General features: G+C 35.6%; 1 protein-coding gene across 1 annotated transcript; it reads left to right on the top strand.

The window, feature by feature from the left end:
• The first annotated feature begins 1,023 nt into the window (after nt 1-1,023).
• LOC129892856 (uncharacterized) lies at nt 1,024-4,276 on the top strand. Its single transcript, XM_055968392.1, has 3 exons — nt 1,024-1,068; nt 3,695-4,030; nt 4,139-4,276. Exons 1-3 carry the CDS (start codon nt 1,024-1,026, stop codon nt 4,274-4,276), a joined length of 519 nt encoding a protein of 172 aa, XP_055824367.1.
• The last annotated feature ends 16,961 nt before the right edge of the window (nt 4,277-21,237 follow it).

The raw sequence follows: 21,237 nt of genomic DNA, 5'->3' as shown, positions 1-21,237 counted from the left end.
AATAAATATTTTAATTATTCAATACTCTGAATTAAAAAAAAACACTTGAATCTTACCTGGCAATATGTATGAAAAATACCCTATTTACGCGCGCAAAGGTATAATTCGAGGGCCCTGACAATTAAAAAAAAGGGCTGAAAAGAAATTATATCTTAATAAATCCCCCCCCCCCCTCTCTCTATATATATATTTATTTTTTTTAAATTAAATTTTTAATTTATTATCTTTTTAATTTGTCCAACAATTTTTTCCTCTTTTTGGCACTATTTGCTGCTCATTACAAATGCAAGTGGCACTTAAACTTTTTTTTTTTGGTCACTGTGAAAAAAATTCTATAATGAAGATTTTTTGATCGGTAAATAATCTACTTATTGTATTTTTTTTCATCATTGTCAAAATTAAAGGTATTTTTAAAATTCATGTGTATTTATTTTAATTAGGTGAAAGTCATTGAGTGACTCATAATTCACGTCTGAGTGTCTACATATTATGCGTTTGGGCTGCAATATTCGAGTGTTTTTTTGGTTAAAGTGTTGGATAGTTAAAGTGTCTACTTGATCACTGTCAAAGTTAAAGGTGTTTTTAAAATACATGTGTATTTATTTTAAATTAGGTGGCAACCACTGAGTGGCTCAGTAATCCACGTTGGAGCGTCTGCAGATCACGCGTTTGGGCTGCAATATTTGAATGTTTTTTAATGTAAGTGTTGGATAATTAAAATGCCTACTTATTTACTATCAAAGTTATAATTTGAAGCCAAATTAAGGATCCTATTTATGTATTATGTCATTGTAATATTATTGAGTAAGGGTTAAAAAAGCATTGAAAATATTTTAATTTTTATGAGCTTCATACTGATGAGTAGGAGATTTTGGACTTATTTTAGGCTATTAGTTTACCAAAAGTATGTCTTCAATGCTTGTTTACGTTCATTTCTGACAAAAATGAGTTTGAATTTCACCTATGAGAGCTCAAGGACAAAATGAGGACAAATGGGAAGCAAAAGACGCCAAAACATGAAAAATGGGTGATTGGATGAAGTTGGTGTTGGGATATACCATTAACCATGTAATTAAACTATAGTATTTTATTTAATCCCTTGTAAAAACTTTTATTTTATTTGGTTTAATATAATAAATGCTTTATTTGAATAGTTCATTATGTTTATATGTGTGTCCATTACTTATATAGTAGATGATTTTTGTGCATGGAGTTATTTAACTCATACACGAAAGATTAAAATTATTGTTTCTTATAAGTTATAAATTATATGTTCACAGTCAAAGATGAAATTGGACAAACATCTTAATAGTTATAGCATAAGATTAAATATAATTTAATCTTAATTATGGAAATGTTAAAATTCCAATTTCTTGTGCTAGTACATTTTGTATGTACTGGACGGACCAATAAGAGATATTTATTCATGTTCTGGATATTGATAAATAAATTCTTTAGTCCATTACATATACTTATATTCTTTGTAATTTATTTTATTATTTTAATCTATTAAAATGTGAGACTTTTTAATGAGTCAATATATTCCTAATGGATTGGATAATTACAAATGACATTAATGAAATAATAATTAGTTGATAAAATTGTGTCTCGATCTCGAGATAGAAGGCACCCCTTTATGGTTACTTATAAGTTTTCACGTGAAAACTTTGCATGTGGATTTTATATCCGTCATGTGAAATAAGTTAATTATGATAAATGATTAATTTAGTCAATAAATTAAATTTTTCAGAAAATTTGATTTAAATAATTGGTATCAGTAATTCTAACACGAGGGTTAAATAAGATGTAGTGATGAATTTCAAAATTAAATCAAGAAGTGTAATTACATATATTCAGTAGAATATTTTATAATTTATTACAATGTGATTAATTCATTCATTTGCGAATTAATATTGTAATTAGAAGCGTCTGTTAGTAAGTCTACGGGCCCTACTATGCCTGACTAATTAACCAATTATAAAAAAAATATATATTATGAAAGAAGTATTTTTACTGGTCTTCTAGAAGGAATAAAATCAGATATTTTAATGAAAAAGAATCAAAACATTTGCCTTTTATGGGTTTTAATGGGTCTTTGTTATCCTTAATTCCCCATTAAGGGATGATGAATGTTATGTACCCAGAACATTTTCTCTCTTCAGTGAAAAATTGAGAATAAATAGGTGGACTTCTTGAGAGAAAAATCAATCAATCTTTTCTCAAAACATTTGTCCAGACAAATTACTGGTTGTTAAAGAATTAGAGAGGAATTAGTAGAAGACCAGAGTTCTGGATTCCTTGTCCATAAATCAGTTGGCTGAAAGCTTCAAGAGGTTATAATGTCTCAATTTCGTATTTCTTGATTTATATTATGATGTTAATATAAGTTTAAGATTCAATGTTGTACTTCTGCTGCGTGTATGTTTTTACACTATAACAATTGATATTAGAGCTTTTCTTATATATATGACAAAATCTGGATTAGTTCTTGTTTGATATAGATTACTCATTGAATCTTGATATATATTTGATATTTATGTTCTATAAATTGTAATTTGGTTCCTGAATTTGTTCACAATGGATGTTTCATTATATAAGAGTGGCCTGATAACTCAGATTTAAGCTTTTCTGTTTGTTGTTGGATTGAATAGTCTAGATATGTCTTTTTGAATTTAGGAAAGATTTGTCATGAATTTCAATTCTACCCCTACCATTGTTGCTACACTGATATTATAACAAGATTTGTAGTGATTAGACAATTCTGTTTGAGTTTATACTTTCTCCCTAAAATTACAATTTGTTGATACCTATGTAAATTGATTTTATCGATTGAGGGTAAATCTAAATGGTTTTTGTTATTTTTCCAATCATTGCTATGTTGAGTGCACTGCTTGTATGATCCTCACCAGAAACCTTAGCGGTAATTGTCAAATTGGTCGGTATTGTAGTTTTTCAAATTTTGACGAACTTTAGTTGACCTGATTTTTAACTGATTCATTAGAAATGACCCACTGATCAATACTCACAGCTCTGCTATGATCTAGGCCCTTTTTTGACTATTCGGTGTCGTTTTGATGAATTTTTGGCATTTTTTTTGTTTTCTAAAATTTTTAAAAAAATCTGAAAAATTATTTTATGAAGTCCAATGACATAAGGGTTTATTTCTTATGGTTTTAAATTATTTTTTACAGTAAATATATATTTATATATTGACATTGGTCCTCTTCCTCATCGGATAAATTTGTGTATTCTAAACTGTTATTGTTTCTTTTAATTTGATGACTTGTTTCATCCTACCAACTAAGTGACTTGTTGAATCACTGATCAAAGGATTGGGAATATATGTCTGACTAAACTAAACATATTACTCTCTAACTGAGTTGGACATGTTTTTGTTTTCTGTGGTCATACACTTGAACATGCTCATGTATTTGCTGGAATGGTTAAGTTTCACTGACGAATCTAACAATTTATTTGCATGATTATATGTGTCTTGTTGTTTTAACTCATATGTATTGCATATATCTAATGATTTGTATGTATTTTTTCATCTCTCAGATTAACTATGTCTCATTTAAATCCCCTATCCTCTATACTGAATTAAAATAAGCTAGAGGGCCCAAACTATATTAACTGGAAACGAAATTTAGATATAGTCCTAAATTCTGAGGGTTACAAATTTGTGCTGGTTCAGAAATGTCCAATCAAACCAGCAGATCCTACTGAGGAGGAGATCCAACCCTATAACAAATGGGTCAAGGCTGATGAGATGGCAAGATACTATATTTTTTCCTCAATGGCAAATTTCTTGCAGCATCAACATCAGTCAATGACATCTGCTTATGATATGCTCGCATCTCTCAAGGAGATGTTTGATGAGCAAAATCATGCTTCAAATCAGACTGCCATGAAAGTCCTTTTAACCACAAAAATGGCTGAAGGATCTTCTGTCATAGAACATATGCTGAAGTTGATGAATTACTTGAATGAGATGGAGATACTTGGTGCTGAGATTTATAAGGAATCTCAAGTTGAGATGATCCTTCATACTTTGACGAACAATTTTCAATAATTTTTCTTAAATTATAACATGAACAAGATGGACTTGTCATTAGCGAAATTGTTGAATGAGTTGTAGGCGGTAGAGACTATAATCAAGCACCAAACTCCTGCGGCATTTTTGGTTGACAAGGCTGGACCCTTATCTTCTAAGCCAACACAATACCAGAAGAAGAAGAAAAAGGCACACAAGGCTGTGTCTCCCCAGAGATGCTAAGAGTGGTATGGCAAAGCCGAAAGACAAGTTCTTTTATTGTAAGAAGCTTGGACACCACAAAAATCAATTGCCCAGACTTTCAAGCTAAGATGAAAAACAAAGGTACTTCATTTTTAAATGTCGTTGAACCCTGTTTAGCGACTGTTTTCTACCCAATTGTGGGTAGTAGGAGAGCCACTGATCATGTCTGCACTTTTTTGCAGGGATTTTAGAAAACGCGGGTGACCAAGTCAGAATGAAGTTTGTATTTTTCAAGCAAATGGGGAACGAGTACCCTTCCTAGTTGTGGGAATAATTTCTATTTCGTTTAGTAGTTCCAGACTTCTAGTTGTGAATAATGTTCTTTATGTTCCTTCTATAAGGAGGAATCTATTATATGTTTCCAAACTTCTGGATGATGGTTCTGATGTTCATTTTGTGAATAATAAAGCTGTTATTAAACATAATAACTATTTTATCCATAGTGCTCCCAAAATACAAAATTTATTTGTGTTTGAAGTTTTCCATAACATGCTAAAATAATCTGAACTAAATAACATTGTTGTTTCTAATAAAAGAAAACGTATCTCTGAATTGAGTCAAACTTACTTATGGCATCTACGTCTATGTCATCTCAATATAAGTAGGATTTCAAGGTTAGTTTCTGATGGACCTCTGAGTTCATTGAAATTGGAGGCACTACCAATTTGTGAATCTTGTTTAGAAGAAAAGAAATGACAAAGAGACCTTTCCTTTCTAAAGGAAATAGAGCTAGTGATAAGTTAGAATTAATTCATTCTGATTTATATGGTCCTATGAACATACAAGCAAGATGTGGTTTTGAGTATTTTGTAACTTTCACAGATGATTACTCAAAATATGGTTATATTTATTTTGTGCATCGTAAATCTGAATGCTTTAAAAAAGTCGAAGAATTTAAGATAGAAATGAAAAAACGACATGGTAAACCTGTCCAATCATTACAATTTGATCGTGGTGGTGAATATCTTTCTGCCGAATTCATTAAATACTTATCCGAATCATAAATTACATCTCAATATTCTGCCTAGGAACACCACAACAAAATCGTGTGGCCGAAAGAAGAAATAGGTCTCTTTTAGAAATGGTTAGATCCATGTTAAGTTATTCTAATTTGCCTTTTAGTTTTTGGGGATATGCTTTAAAAATTGTGAATTACATTATGAATTTAGCTCCTTCCAAATTTGTTTCTTTTACCCCATCCGAATTGTGGAATGGACGCAAACCTAGTCTACGGCATATTCGAATTTGGGGTTGTCCAGCATATGTGCTAAAAGGAAAGACAGATAAGTTGGAATCTAGGACAGAAGTATGCATTTTTATTGGATATCCAAAAGGTATGAGAGGTGGTTTATTTTATTTTCCTAAGGAACAAAAGGTGATTGTCTCAACAAATGCCAAGTTTCTAGAATAGGACTATTTAATTAACCATATTCCAATAAGTAAAATTGTATTACAGGAACTAAGCAAAAGCATAACTAGAAATAAAGTAGCAACAGAACAGTAATTGACATACCATTGCCTCCACATAGTGGGAGAAATGTCAATACACATGAGGTTGCACATGAGCAAACTCAAGACATCTCACGACCACAAAGTAGTGGGAGTAATATCGAGCAGCCTCCAATTGTGGAGGAAGCAGTTCTGGATGCTCCCTTGTAAACATGTGTTCGCTACCACTTTCCTTGAAACCTTCTGGTTGTATTTTATTTAATCCCTTCTAAAGACTTTTAATTTTATTTGGTTTAATATAATAAAATCATTATTTGAATAGTTTATTATGTTTATATGTGTGTCTATTACTTATATAGTAGACGATTTTTGTGTATGGAGTTATTTAACTCATACAAGAAAGATTAAAATTGTCAGTTCTTATAAGTTATAAATTATACGTTTACAATCAAAGATGAAATTGGATAAACATCTTGATGGTTGTAGCATAAGATTAAATATAATTTAATCTGCTTCATCATATCCGCTTCTGCTTCCCATGTAGCACTTTTGACTTGTTGGTTCCTCCAAAGGACTTTAACGGATGCAACTTTTTTATTCCTAAATCTCTTAACTTTCCGTCCAAAATTTCAACTGAAACCTCTTCATAGGTCAAGTTTTCTTCAACATTCACTAGTTCCAATGATACAATGGAACTAGGATCACCAACACATTTTCTCAATATAGACACATGGAACACCAGATGAACAATGACAATTTTCAAAAGCAAATCCAACTCATAAGCAACCTTGCTAACACATCTTAAGATTCTATAAGGCCCTACATACCTAGGGATCAATTTCCTTTTCAAATATACTCAATCATTCAGATTAAACTCAAGATCCCTTATCATTGTATCAGAATAGGACTTTTGGCGACTTTGGGCTGTATTCAACCTTTCTCTAATGACTCTCACCTTCTCCAAGGCATCAAACACCAAATCACGGCCCAACAAAGTCATCTCATCCACTTCGAACCAACCAACCAGAGACCTACATTGCCTCCTATACAAAGCCTCGAACGGTGCCATCACAATACTTGAGTGGTAGCTATTATTATAGGCGAACTCAATAAGAAGTAGATGGTCATCAAACTTTCTTTGACATCCAACACACAAGCCCTTAATATATCCTCTAGTGTTCGAATTGTCCGTTTGGCTTGTCCATCAATTTGAGGATGGAATGCGGTGCTTAGCTTCACCTTAGTACCAAGACCCATTTGAAATAATTTCTAAAAATGAGAGGTGAATTAGGTACCATAATCTGAAATGATTGAAAAAGGCACACCATGTAACCTTACCAATTCCCGAATATACAACTAAGTATAATCCTCGGCACTATATGTAGTCTTGACCAGTACAAAGTGAGACGACTTAGTCATTCTATCAATAACCACCAAAATTGAATCATGACATTTTTGAGTATGAGGAAAACCCACTACAAATTCCATGTTCACATCTTCCTACTTCTAAGTGGGGATTTCAATGTCTTGTGCTAGGCCACCCGACCTTTGAGGTTCGGCCTTAACTTGTTGACAATTTGCGCATTCGATCACCAATCTTGCTATGAAATTCTTCATGCCACCCCACCAACACAACTCCTTGAAGTCTCGGTATATTTTAGTTAAACCGAGGTGAATAGAGTAATGAGCCTCATTCAAGATCAAACCCCTCAGGACATCCACATCCAGAACACAAAATCGACCTCGGTAGTATAGTACCCCATCTTCTTGTGAAAAGACTTCTACTTTTTTTCCTTCACCAACTTCTTTAAACTTCACAAATGTCGAGTCAAGGTATTGTTTTGACTTCACATCCACCATCAAAGATGATTCAGACTCGTTATAAACAAACATAACACCATCATCGGAACCACTTAACTTCACCCCTAATCTAGTCAACCGATAAAGATCTTTCACCAATTCCCTCTTGCCTTCATTAACATGAGCCACACTCCTCATAGATACTCTACTAAGAGTGCATCGGCAACAATATTGGCCTTACTTGGATGATAATGCACACTCATGTCATTGTCCTTGAGGAGTTCGAGCCACCTCTTTTTCCTTAGATTGAGGTCCTTTTGAGTGAACACATATTGGAGACTTTTATGATCGGTAAACACATCCATATGTACCCCATAGAGGTAATGTCACCAAATATATCAGGAAAATATAACGACATCCAACTCAAGATCATTGGTAGGGTAGTTACGTTCGTGCACTTTCAATTGCCTAGAAGCATAAGCTATAACATTGCCGTTTTGCATCAAGACACAACCCAAACCAATATTTGAAGCATCAAAATAAACCACAAACCTTTTTAAGCCCTTCAATAGAATCAAGATAGGAGCGGAGATAAGTCGATCTTTTAAAGTTTGGAAACTCTTTTCACACTCATCTGTTCATAGGAACTTTGCCTTCTTTTGAGTCAACTTCATCATAGGAGATGAGATGGAAGAGAACCCTTTAATAAATCTTCTATAATAACCGGCTAGACCCAAAAATCTCTTAAAGTCCAAAGGAGACAATGGTCTAGGCCAATTTCTCACCTCCTCTATTTTATTTGGATCAACCTTGTAACATTCCTCAAAATCCTCACAAGTATCTTAAGAATGCCTTGGGAATAGTCCACTCAAGTAATACATTATCCTTACTCTTTTTGGCAAATTCGAGTCTAAAATATCGATTAGGGGTTAAAACCTATGAGAAAATGGCCGCGGTGGATTTTTAGGACCAATATATCAAAAGATAGATTGTTTGAAGAAACTGCACAAAATATTAAAGTACGCGGCAAGTGCGCATCACAGAATTGATCCCGTTCAGTGCAATTTTTTCCTAAGTCAAAATTTGACCAAAATCTCATTCTCTTAAAATTGGCCTATCGGAGAACACCTTCGCATCGCGGACCTAGGCAATATTTTTGTCGGTATTCATTTTTAAGTAAGGGAACTTTAGATTTTTTTCTAATTGTTAGTTAATGAACCTAGACATTTTTAGGACCTAATTCAGCTCTATAAATTAACCTAAACTTCTAATTCTATTCATTCCTATACAATTCTCCTACTCAAATATTTCTTTCTCTACAAAAGACTCTCAAGTCTCCATTGAAAACTTCAAATAAATTCACTTAAGCTCTGCATCAAAACTTTCAAGTTCTTCCAAATTATTTGGTTTTCTCACTTAAGGTATGTGGGTACTCTAAGCCCTTCCCTCCTAACGATTGTTCTTCGTGATTTTTAGAACATGCCTCCAAGAAGACAAATCCCTCAAGCTAGTGGTCCTCTTCCTGATCAAGTAACTAATAAGGAGTTTTTGACCGCTATCACTATGCTAGCTCGCATAGTGGCCAAAAAAGGAGTAATGGTTCCTCCAATTATGATCACACCGGCTTCAAGAGTTAGAGACTTCACAAGGATAAACCCTCCCAAGTTCCATGGTTCAGAAGCGAATGAGGATCTCCAAGACTTTATTTATGAGGTATATAAGATTAAGGATATTATGGGGATGTCTTCTGAAGAGAAGGAGGAGATGGAAGCCTACCAACTTAAGAGTGTTGCTCTTGTCACGACTCAATCCCGTAGTCCGCGACTCATGCCCAAGTTGGACACCCATAGGTACCCTTAGCCCAAATTAGCGTATTAGCAGAATAAACAAATATAGAAATTAATTAAGGTCACTAGATAGCACACAAAAATAGATCCAGCTCACGAAAGCCGATAAGACCATCACGGAACACAAAAGACCAAAACATATACAGAACCCTCAAATACATATCTACAGACCTGTACAAAATGATATCATAATCATATGACGGGACAGTGCCCCAACGTAAACCTGACCAATATATACATATAGGCTACAGAAAGGTCAGTACCAAAATATGGGCTCCAGACAAAGGAGCACTTTAAAATAGGAGAGTGGATGTCCTAACCAAGTGGATCGGCAACTCAAATATATGTACCTACGGGCATGTAATGCATCTCATGAGGAAAGGAGGTTAGTACGAAAATGTACTAAATATGTAAAGCATGGACTGTAATAAATAAAGTCATAACCAGAACAGAATGTGCAGAAAATGAGTGAACTATCCAAAATGTCAAAATACTTATCACAAACACAGATAATGCATGCGGAAAATCATATGTCATATGCGGCCCCATTAGGGGACTCGGTGAAAAAAATGTGGTAGCCCTCCCGTCACTGGCACCACAGCACAACATACTCCAGAGTAGGAAACATCTCTGTAACAGATCATATCATATCAGATGACCATATCATATCATATCATCAGACATCAGCATATGTGTACATTGTACAACATACACCACAACCCATGTACATGTCTTACCTTCCCTCTCACATCGAGGCACGACAAACAATGCAGAGAAGTATGTTTGATAGCATATCCTGGCCCGAGCTCAGTGGAAAAAGTATTGAGGCATCCATCAGTGGAGTATAGTGAGAAACTAAATGCAATTTAAAACATTATCAAAGACTCAATGAAGTAGTAAAGAAGAATTGTTATTTGAAAATTAGGGCGATAGTCATATCAATCATCCCTCAAATATCACTATTGATCATATCAAAATAGCCCTCAAAATCATAGACATGAATCAAGACGATACAAAATAACTTATAAAAGTCAAGGACATTAACTACCGGAGAATCTCTAAGAACAATAAGCATGAATTATCCTCGAGACTTATGAATGGAATTACCCCCAAAGATCATATTAATCCTTACTTAATTCTAAGACATGCCAAAAGAAATAAGGGACAACTTTACATACTTATACCAAAGACATGCCAAGAGAAAGAAGGTAGCTTCACATACCTCTTTAGGGATTAATCTTAACTACGTTCTCCTCGTCGTCTTTTGAACCTATTTAATATGAAAGAAATACTAAGATTAATAACCTTTCACCATACAATTTCCAACTCTACAACAAAGTATCCATAGGAATCGTTTCCTTATCCATTTCCCTCGACTAGTTTAGTACTAGTTCCGAAGTTACCGGAAATCAGACAGCATCTCCCCTATAACTTGCCCTATCCAAACTTCTAACTACATCCTTAATTAACACATCCAACCAAAAACAAAAAAAAAGTAGCATATATAAAAGTAAAATCACTTCAACATTACACAATATAAACTCCAACCAACTCGCTCAAAACTACGATACCAAAATATCAATTTTAACCTTTGTTTCATAAAACCTTTAATCATATGAAATGGAGGGTCGTATGGCTGAAACCAGAGGAAACCACACCCTTATTATAACACTTTCCATCCCTTCAACACACAATCAAACCAGCTGCAACTGCAGAACCACAATCATAACACACTACTCAACTTTGATTTAACTCTAACGACTTCAATATAGTTTGTTTCTAATGTCAAGCATCCTTATGTAATTTTTCACTTACAGACTCATTTAATACATTTAATATACCTCATAAAAACATCATAAACTCCAATTTAAATGGAAAATCCTTACCTTGTCTGAAACTCGCCAAAACTCGCCTCAGAAGCTCTTCTAGCGCGGCTGAAACTTCATGGTTGTTTGCTATCCTTTCGGGGCTGATTGAAACCATAAATTTACATTACTAAAAACTTCATACCCCTGGTGGTATACCCTATATAATTAATTCACGAAACAAAATTGGAGAACTCACCTTTTTTTCTCCCCAAATCCGAGGCTCTCTCTTTCTCTCTAGCTAGAGTTTCTTCTCTCTTCTCTCCTTGAATTTTTGGATGAAGATGTAACTTATGGGATAAGGATATGTTGAAAAGTCATAAAACATATATATATATATACGCCACCCTAGGGGTGACATGTGTCAACCCCTAAGTGGTGACATGTGTCAAACCCTTATTGGGCCAACACACCCTCCACCCATGGGCTACCACATGGCAGGTGGGGTCCACCCCCTTGCTTCAGCTGCTGCCACATGGCACTTCCAGCTTCTGCCACATAGCACTCTCTCTTTCTGCCACGTGTCACTTTATTTTCCTCCTCGTGGATTCGTAATCTCATCTTACTTTACGAACCTATGTAATCCTTGCTATGTAAGCTTGGTATGAACTCAAGTAGCTTAAAAATGTAAGATTTTTAAGTTGGTAGTTTACATACGTAATTCGAGTCCTACGACTCATTACTTGGCCTCCAACTTCTTCCGAATTCTTATAACCATATTTCCAATCTTCTCTACTATGGAGTGTCACATTCTCCTTTCCTTAGAGTTGTTTGGTAGAGTTGTAGATTATCCGACTCACATGGTGACTTCTACGAAGCTTAAGAACCTTCCAAGAAACTTAGAGCCTATCAAAAAACTTAAGAAGCTGAAGAACTTTCCAAGATATAAAAGTACGGGGTATAACATTTTTCCCCCCTTTAGAACATTTTTCCTTGAATGTTAACTCGTCTTATAGGGTTTTATGGGGATTTCAAGAGTTCTCTGTAACCGTTGTCTTCCAATCCTTTTAGGAGTTTAGACTACCTTTGGATATAGGGAACAAGTATGGATATCTCTTCTCTACCTCTCTGTAATGTATCCAAAATATTATAATTGTATTCTACTTATTAAACCCTTATTCCTTTTACCACGTACTTACTCACTTGGCCCTATACATAACACCTACATATTCATAGGTTGCATAACCCTGCCGGTACAACTTATATAAGGTAGTCGTAGTCTTTTCATCTTTGGGTTCATTCTGCTTTACCTATCTCATTCACATTGAAACTCGCTTGTCCCGTCTTATCATACTTCTTTCTTTTCTTTTATTCACTCCTTGGTATTCTCACTTCCAATCATAGGAGGGTTGCTGTCACTTTTCCTTAGTTATTTATCTATCGCAGCATCATTTGCGACCAATGCTATAACTAACATCTTGGCTTTTGGCCCCGCATGGTATCGTTATCCTTCACATGGTATCTTTAGTTATTCGATACCTTTCCCTAATCGTACCCTTTCTTTTTTATACATACCCATCTTCTAATGTTATGTCGTGCAGGGTTTTGCCAAAAACCTCTTGACACCGCCTTAAATACCATTCTGACTTCTATCCCATTATTGTTGGCTTTCAGCCCTTCTAACTTTCTTCAGCATGGTATCTTCTTGAAGTTTAAATATCCATGTCCGCTATATTGTAGTATCCATTGTTTCCATCTTTCCCTTGTATTCTTCTCACCCGCTTCCCCTCTTAAGGGGGAGGGGGCACTTATATCTTTGTCCAATCTCAAAACTTATCCAATCTCTTTTCCCAATCTGCTTGGTACTATACAATGTCCATCTCTTTCTTCATCCTTTATAACTTGATTCTGTATGTACGAAACCTTGACTAAGTCATGAACCAAAGAGAACCTTTCCATACATAGTGCAATATCTCATCTATTAATCTGTACTTGTGTAATGTAACCCATGGAACAAATCATCCAAGGCCACACTTCACTTTTCTTTATCAAAAGTTAATTAGCACTTTTAGTCGTTCTAATTTCAATTAGGCAATACTTGTATTCCAACGATAATTGTCTAAGGTTCTCTTGTAAGAGTAGATTTATCCCAACTTATATCCTTTGTTTCTTGGGATGAATGTATATTGCACCATTTATTCCTTAAGTTTACTATCTTTATCTCTTAAGGATTCCACTATTGTCGGGGCGACGTTGTGTGAATGCACCACCCCTTTATACCTTATACCCCTTTCCCTTACTGTGTACCCAACACCGACTTTTAATTTTCTCAATAACATATCAAGTTTGCCTCAATTAGGGCCTTACCTTATAACCATGTAGTCGTATTGCACTTTTCAGTTCATATTGTACGTTCCCCATTCATTCCGTATCTGTATTCATTTAGTCATATCTATCTTGGGTGCTTCCGTAGATTTCTCTTATCATTTATCCCATCTATGTCTATCTTTTATTCCGCACAAGAGGGATCTTATACTACCTCTGTATTATTTAGAATGCATTGCTTCCACATAATCCTTTTTCTCATTTCCAAAACGTATTCTGTCCATCCATGTTTATTCGTATCATATCAATCATTCCCTAACACCCATTCTATCTCGTTGCTCATCCTTCTACAGCTTGGTCTTTCGTTGTTCTGTCACTTTTAGCATTCGTATCTTTGGCTACACATGTCATGACCTATTTTACACTGTCATTTCGCTTTCTTCTTACTTACTCCTTTTGGTTACTCTTTCTTTCCTTGTGCTCGCTATCATTTCCGTTAATGCATAATCTTTATTCGCAACTTTCCCTATGAAACTTGATAAGTCTTTCTTATTTGTTCCCTAGCCCGCTTTTTAATTTCACACTTACCCTTATATTCTTATTACATAGACCACGTCCTATCACTAGCCACTTTCTCACTAGGCTTTACTTATTTTCATAACGATCCTCGTTATATTCACATCATATCCTATTCGTATTCCACCCCATAGTGTAACACTTCTTAACTTTACGATTCTTACTATAGGTTACTTACCCTTCTTAGTTAGTCTTATCCTTAATATATCCCAAGTTGTCCTATTAATACTTCATATCTGTCACAGTTTTATTTCCCTTGCACTCTTGTCTTAATTATACTGTTACTCCTTTTAATTATAATTCGTCACAGTTTATCCCTATGTATCAATTCCGTCCTTAATATATCGTTCTATCCAGAGTTACCAGTCTTCTCTAAATTATCTCCCTAGGGTCACAAGTCATTTCCAACTTTGGTTTACCATATCAATATCGACCTCCTAATTTTTATTACCATCAATTCAATAATTAACTTATTTCTCAAGGTCAGCCATATTCGTGGTTTAGCCAAATCTCATCATTATTGTGGGCATGATCTTTCAAGATATACTACAGCCCTGTATCTCATTCTTTTTTTATTTCTAGGAAAATTTAAGTAGAGTTTCCTCTGTATTTCTTACTATCTCAAACCTGTACGCAGAAAATACCAACAATGCCTCATAGGGCCAATATGTATAAAGTTACATATATATGTATCATATCACATCATATCGCAGCCACACAGGGCGCCCACAATCAACAATATGAAAATGGACTTACCTCGTACTCCTACTCGAACTTCCCCTATTACACTTTCCTATCTACTCTTCCTTTCAATTTACAACTTTACATTTCAGTTCTACTTCAATACCTTACCCAACAGATATCTTTCGTGCCTTTGCTTACCTGCGTACCTCGTGACTTCCAATATCGTCAGTCACTTCCTTCCGTTGCTGTCATCCTTCTGTTAACATCCAAGGTCAATATAAGGAGTTTTCCTATGATTCAGATCTATCGCACGATCTTAGATATGAAAGAAAGGTAACATCCTAAATGTCTTGTAGCCTCCTGTTTATTGATGTGGTGCGCAACACACTAATAAACAAGACTCTACTAGACACAATATGTAGACACTCTAAGGAAGGATTGCTGTGATACCACTTTTGCCACAACCTAATCTCGTAGGTCGCGACTCGTGCCCAAGTTGGACAACCATACGTACCCTTAGCCCAAATTAGCATATTAGCAGAATAAACAAATATAGAAATTAATTAAGGTCACTAGATAGCACACGAAAACAGATGCAGCTCACGAAAGCTGATAAGGCTATTATGGAACACAAAAGCCTAAAACATATACAGAACCCTCAAATACATATCTACATACCTCAACAAAATGATAGCATAATCATATGACGGGACAGGACCCCATCGTACACCTGACCAATATATACATATAGGCTACAAAAAGGTCAGTACCAAAATATGGGCTCCAGATAAATGAGCACTGTCAAATAGCATAATGGATGTCCTAAGCAAGAGGATTGGCAACTCAAACGTTTGTACCTGCGGGCATATAATGTAACCCCCAAGGAAAGAGGGTAAGTACGGAAAATGTACTGAATATGTAAAGCATGGGCTGTAATAAATAAAGTCATAACCAAAACAGAATGTACAAAAAATGAGTGAAATATCCAGAATGTCAAAATACTTATCACAAACACATATAATGCATGTGGAAAAACATATGTCATATCCAGACCCATTAGGGGACTCGGTGAATAAAACGTGATCGCCCTCCCGTCACTGGTGCCATAGCACAACATACTCCAGAGTAGGGAACATCTCTGTAATAGATCATATCATATCAGATAGCCATATCATATCATATCAGATGACCATATCATATCATATCATTAGACATCAGCATATGTGTACATTGTACAATATACACCACAACCCATGTACATGTCTTACCTGTCCCCTCACGTCAGGGCATGACAAAAAATGCAGAGAAGTATGTTTGATAGCATATCCTGGCCCGAGCTCAGTGGAAGAAGCATTGAGGCATCCATCAGTGGAGTAGTGAGAAACTAAATACAATTTAAAACATTATCAAAGACTCAATGAAGAAATAAAGATGAATTGTTATTTGAAAATCAGGGCGATAGTCATATCAATCATCCCTCAAATATCACTATTGATCATATCAAAAGAGCCCTCGAAATCATAGGCATGAATCAAGACGATATAAAATAACTTATAAAAGTCAAGGACATTAACTACCGGAGAATCTCTAAGAACAATAAGCATGAATTATCCTTGAGACTTATGAATGGAATTACCCCCAAAGATCATATTAATCCTTACTTAATTCTAAGACATGCCAAAAGAAATAAGGGACAACTTTACATACTTATACCAAAGACATGCCAAGAGAAAGAAGGTAGCTTCACATACCTCTTTAGGGATTAATCTTAACTACGTTCTCCTCGTCGTCTTTTGAACCTATTTAATATGAAAGAAATACTAAGATTAATAACCTTTCACCATACAATTTCCAACTCTACAACAAAGTATCCATAGGAATCGTTTCCTTATCCATTTCCCTCGACTAGTTTAGTACTAGTTCCGAAGTTACCGGAAATCAGACAGCATCTCCCCTATAACTTGCCCTATCCAAACTTCTAACTACATCCTTAATTAACACATCCAACCAAAAACAAAAAAAAAGTAGCATATATAAAAGTAAAATCACTTCAACATTACACAATATAAACTCCAACCAACTCGCTCAAAACTACGATACCAAAATATCATTTTTAACCTTTGTTTCATAAAACCTTTAATCATATGAAATGGAGGGTCGTGTGGATGAAACCAGAGGAAAACACACCCTTATTATAACACTTTCCATCCCTTCAACACACAATCAAACAAGCTGTAACTGCTGAACCACAATCATAACACACTACTCAACTTTGATTTAACTTTAACGACTTCAATGTAGTTTGTTTCTAATGTCAAGCATCCTTATAAAAATTTTCCACTTCAAACCTCATTTAAGAAATTTAATATACCTCATAAAAACATAATAAACTCAAATTTAAATGGGAAAGCCTTACCTTTTCCGAAACTCACCAAAACTCATCTCGGAAGCTCTTCTAGTGCGGCTAAAACTTCGTGGCTGTTTGCTATTTTTTGGGGCTGATTGAAACCCTAAATTTAAATTACTAAAAAATTCATATCATCATGTTATATCCTATATAATTAATTCACGAAATGAAGTCGGAGAACTCACCTTTTTTTCTCTCCAAATCCGAGGCTCTCTCTTTCTCTATAGCTAGAGTTTCTTCTCTCTTCTCTCCTTGAATGTTTTGATGAAGATGTAACGTATGGGATAAGGATGAGTTGAAAAGTCATAAAACATATATATATATATGCTATGTTAGGGGGGTGAAACATGTCAACCCCTAAGTAGTGACATGTGTCAAGCCCTTATTGGGCCAACACAACCCCTCCTCCACCTATGGGATACCACGTGGTAGGTGGGGGTACACCCCCTTGCTTCATCTGCTACCACATGGCACTTCTAGCTGCTTCTATGTGGCACTCTCTCTTGCTGCCATGTGTCACTTTCTTTTCCTCCTCGTGGGTTCATAATCTCATCTTGCTTTATGAATCTATGTAATCCTTGCTACGTAAGCTTGGTATGAACTCAAGTAGCTTAAGAATGTCAGATTTTCAAATTGGTAGCTTACGTACGTAATTCGAGTCCTACGACTCATTACTTGACCTCCAACTTCTTCCCAATTCTTATAACCATATTTCCAATTTTCCCTACTATGGGGTGTCACATTCTCCCTTCCTTAGAGTTATTTGATAGCGTTATAGATTATCTGGCTCATATGGTGACTTCTAAGAAGCTTAAGAACCTTGCAAGAAACTTAAGAGCCCATCAAGAAACTTAAGAAGCTTAAGAAGCTGAAGAACCTTCTAAGGTACAAAAGTACGGGGTATAACAACCCAAGTGTGGTATGACCAATGGAAGGATGAAAGGGATGAAAGAGGCCCTATAGGTTGGGAGGATTTCAAAGTTGCTTTTCTTGACCACTTCTTTCCACTTAAGTTGGGGGAAGAAAATGTGTTGGAGTTTATCAACCTCAAGAAAGGTAATATGAGTGTGAGGGAATATGCCCTCAAGTTTACAAAGTTGTCCAAGTATGCTCCTTCTTTGGTAGTTGATTTTCATGCCCGAATAAGTAAATTCATTTTGAGGGGGTCTGACTTAGTTGCTAGAGAATGCCGAGATGCTATGCTTGTGAAAGAAATGGACATATCTCGGATCATGGCCTATGCTGAATAAATAGAAGGAGAAAATCTTAAAGAGAGAAAGACGACGAAATCCAAGAGGGCTCAATTTGAAGGCAGATTATCTGATGCTAAGACTGGTGAGGATAATGGCCATTTTCAATAAGGACAAAGATTCCAAGTCAAGGTTCCCCTCAAAATTTGGTTCAAAGATTTGATAAGGATAGGGTGCCATACCCTAAGGATCAAGGTGGAGGTATGAATTCTAGCGGTACTACTCTCCCTACGTGCACCAAGTGTGGAAGGAATCATGGGGGTAAGTGTTTGATGGGAATGGGTGCTTGTTTCGGATGTGGTAAAATAGGACATAAGGTCTCCAAATTCCCTAACAAGAGGACAGAAGGACGTCCTTAAAGACAAGCTACTCAATATGGACAAGCTCAACAAGTTGGCGGCTCACACCATAGTAAGTTCTATGCACTTCAAGCTAGGCAAGATATTAAGGAGTCTCCCGATATGATTATAGGTAAGTTGCGGGTGTTTGACTTTGATGTTTATGTTTTAATTGATCCAGGTGCCATATTATCTTTTGTTACTCCTTACGTTTCTATAAGATTTGATGTATGTCCTAAAATCTTGCTAGAGCCCTTTTTGGTTAATACCCTTATGTGACTCGGTATTTAAGGGTAAGTTCGAGTGACTCTAATGAGGTTGGTGTTCTTATTTGAGATGGTTAGGAATTATGATTGGTAGTGCATCAGAACTTGGTGGTTGATGAGATGATCGAGGTTCTCTCACAAGGGGGAGATGGAGCATTTTGTTACCAAGGTTTCTTAGGAGTTTTAAATATAGATGGCCTAAGAGAAATGATATTGAGTAAAGTTCATAGATCTCGATGGATTAGTTAGGGAAGATTGGGGGAAGAGTGATGTTCCGTATTATGATAATTGTGGTATGCTTCGTACATTTAAGGTTATAGACATGGAGAAAGAGCTAAATGAGACCTTATTGTATGTAATAGATAGGTAAGAGTATATTGGTGTGTGACCTTTAGTAGGAGTGAATACCAATGAGGATATAGAGATGCTAAGGTAGGCACGAAAATTATTAAGTGATGTTGACTTCAAAGGAGCCATAAAGTGGTTAGAATGGTAGGTTTGAATGTGTGGTTGTAGCTATGTGAGTGATTGTAGTAGGCTATTGATGACTTCTTGTTAAGGGTTTCAAGTGAGTATATTAGAGTGGTTATAGAATTAGGCTTGAATGTAGTGTTGATGGCATATGGGTGAATGTATGATGTATTATGTGTTTCTTTATTAGGTTTCGAGGTTTGTTGAATATGGTGGTAATGGGTAGTACTCTTGGGATAGAATTTCCTTTAGAGGTAAAGGGCCATACGGTGTATTAGTGGAATGGCATGAAGAAGGACATAGCATAGTTATGGCTAAGTGTCCTAATTGTCAACAAGTTAAGGTTGAGCATTAAAAATTATGAGGTTTAGTTTAAGACATCTTATGGTGCCAATGATTATACTAAGTTGTATATTCGAGAAATTGTGAAACCTCATGGTGTTCCTTTGTCGATTATATCGGAAAGAGGTACCCAATTCACTTTACATTTTTTGTTGAAGTAATTTCAAAAAGGTCTTGGTACTAGATTCAAGCTATGTACCGCTTTTTATTCTCAAATTGATGGACAGGCTGAATAAATGATTTAAACTTTGGAGGATATGTTAAGGGCATATGTGATTGATCCTAAAGGAAGTTGGGATGAGCATTTTCCATTGATTGAGTTTGCATATAATAATAGTTATTACTCTAGCATCCAAATTGCTCCTTTTGAAACCTTGTATGAGAGAAGATGTAGGTCTCCGGTGGGATGGTTTGAAGTGGGTGAGATGGAATTGATTGGTCCATATTTGACAGTTAATGCAATGGAGAAAGTAAGGCTCATAAGAGAAAGATTGCAGATGGCCCAAAGTCGTCAATAGTCCTCTATAGACACTAGGAGGAGAGAGCTTGAATTTGATGTGGATGATATGGTGTATCTGAAGATTTCACCTAGGAAAGGGGTAATAAAGTTTGGTAAGAAAGGGAAGTTGAGCCCTCGATATGTAGGACCCTATAGAATAATGAAGCATATTGGCAAAATGGCATATGAGTTAGACTTGCCATTAGAGTTGGTTATGGTTCATCCGGTATTTCATGTGTCAATGTTGAGGAAATTTATGGGTGATGAAAATTACAGTATGCCAATGGAGAATGTGAGTATTGAAGAGAATTTGACTTATGAGGAGATCCTGATTGAGATTTTAGACCGGCAAGAGAAGACGTTAAGAAATAAAGGCATTGCGTCTGTCAAAGTGTTATGGAGGAATCAAAAAGTAGAGAGTGCTATGTGGGAAGCGGAATTGGACATGATGAAGCGTTATCTATATCTCTTTCCTTCTACTCAAGCCTAAAGGTACTAGGTTGTTCATGATCAAACCGATTAAGCTCCTACGTTTCAATTCCATATGTCATTCATATGCATGCATGATTCATGAAAATGATTGTTTTTCTAAAAGACTATGTCTTATGTTAACTATGAAGTTTACATGTTCTATGCATTTTTCAAAGTGTCCTCATGTTCATGTTGGGTTTCTAGTCCTGTTTCCATGTACTTCCTATATTAGTTGAATCATTCGAGGAAGAATATTCCCAAGGGGGGGATATTGTAATATTCCTCAAAATCCTCACAAGTACCTTAAGAATGTCTTGGGAATAGGCCACTCACGTAATGCATTATCCTTATTTTTTTTGGCCAATCCGAGTCCAGAATATTGATTAGGGGGTCAAAACCTGTGGGAGATT

Source organism: Solanum dulcamara, chromosome 6 (assembly GCF_947179165.1).
Source record: "Solanum dulcamara chromosome 6, daSolDulc1.2, whole genome shotgun sequence".
Taxonomy (NCBI): Eukaryota; Viridiplantae; Streptophyta; class Magnoliopsida; order Solanales; family Solanaceae; genus Solanum; species Solanum dulcamara.
The sequence above is the reverse complement of the archived record's forward strand: the minus strand, read 5'-3'. Positions and strand labels throughout refer to the sequence as shown.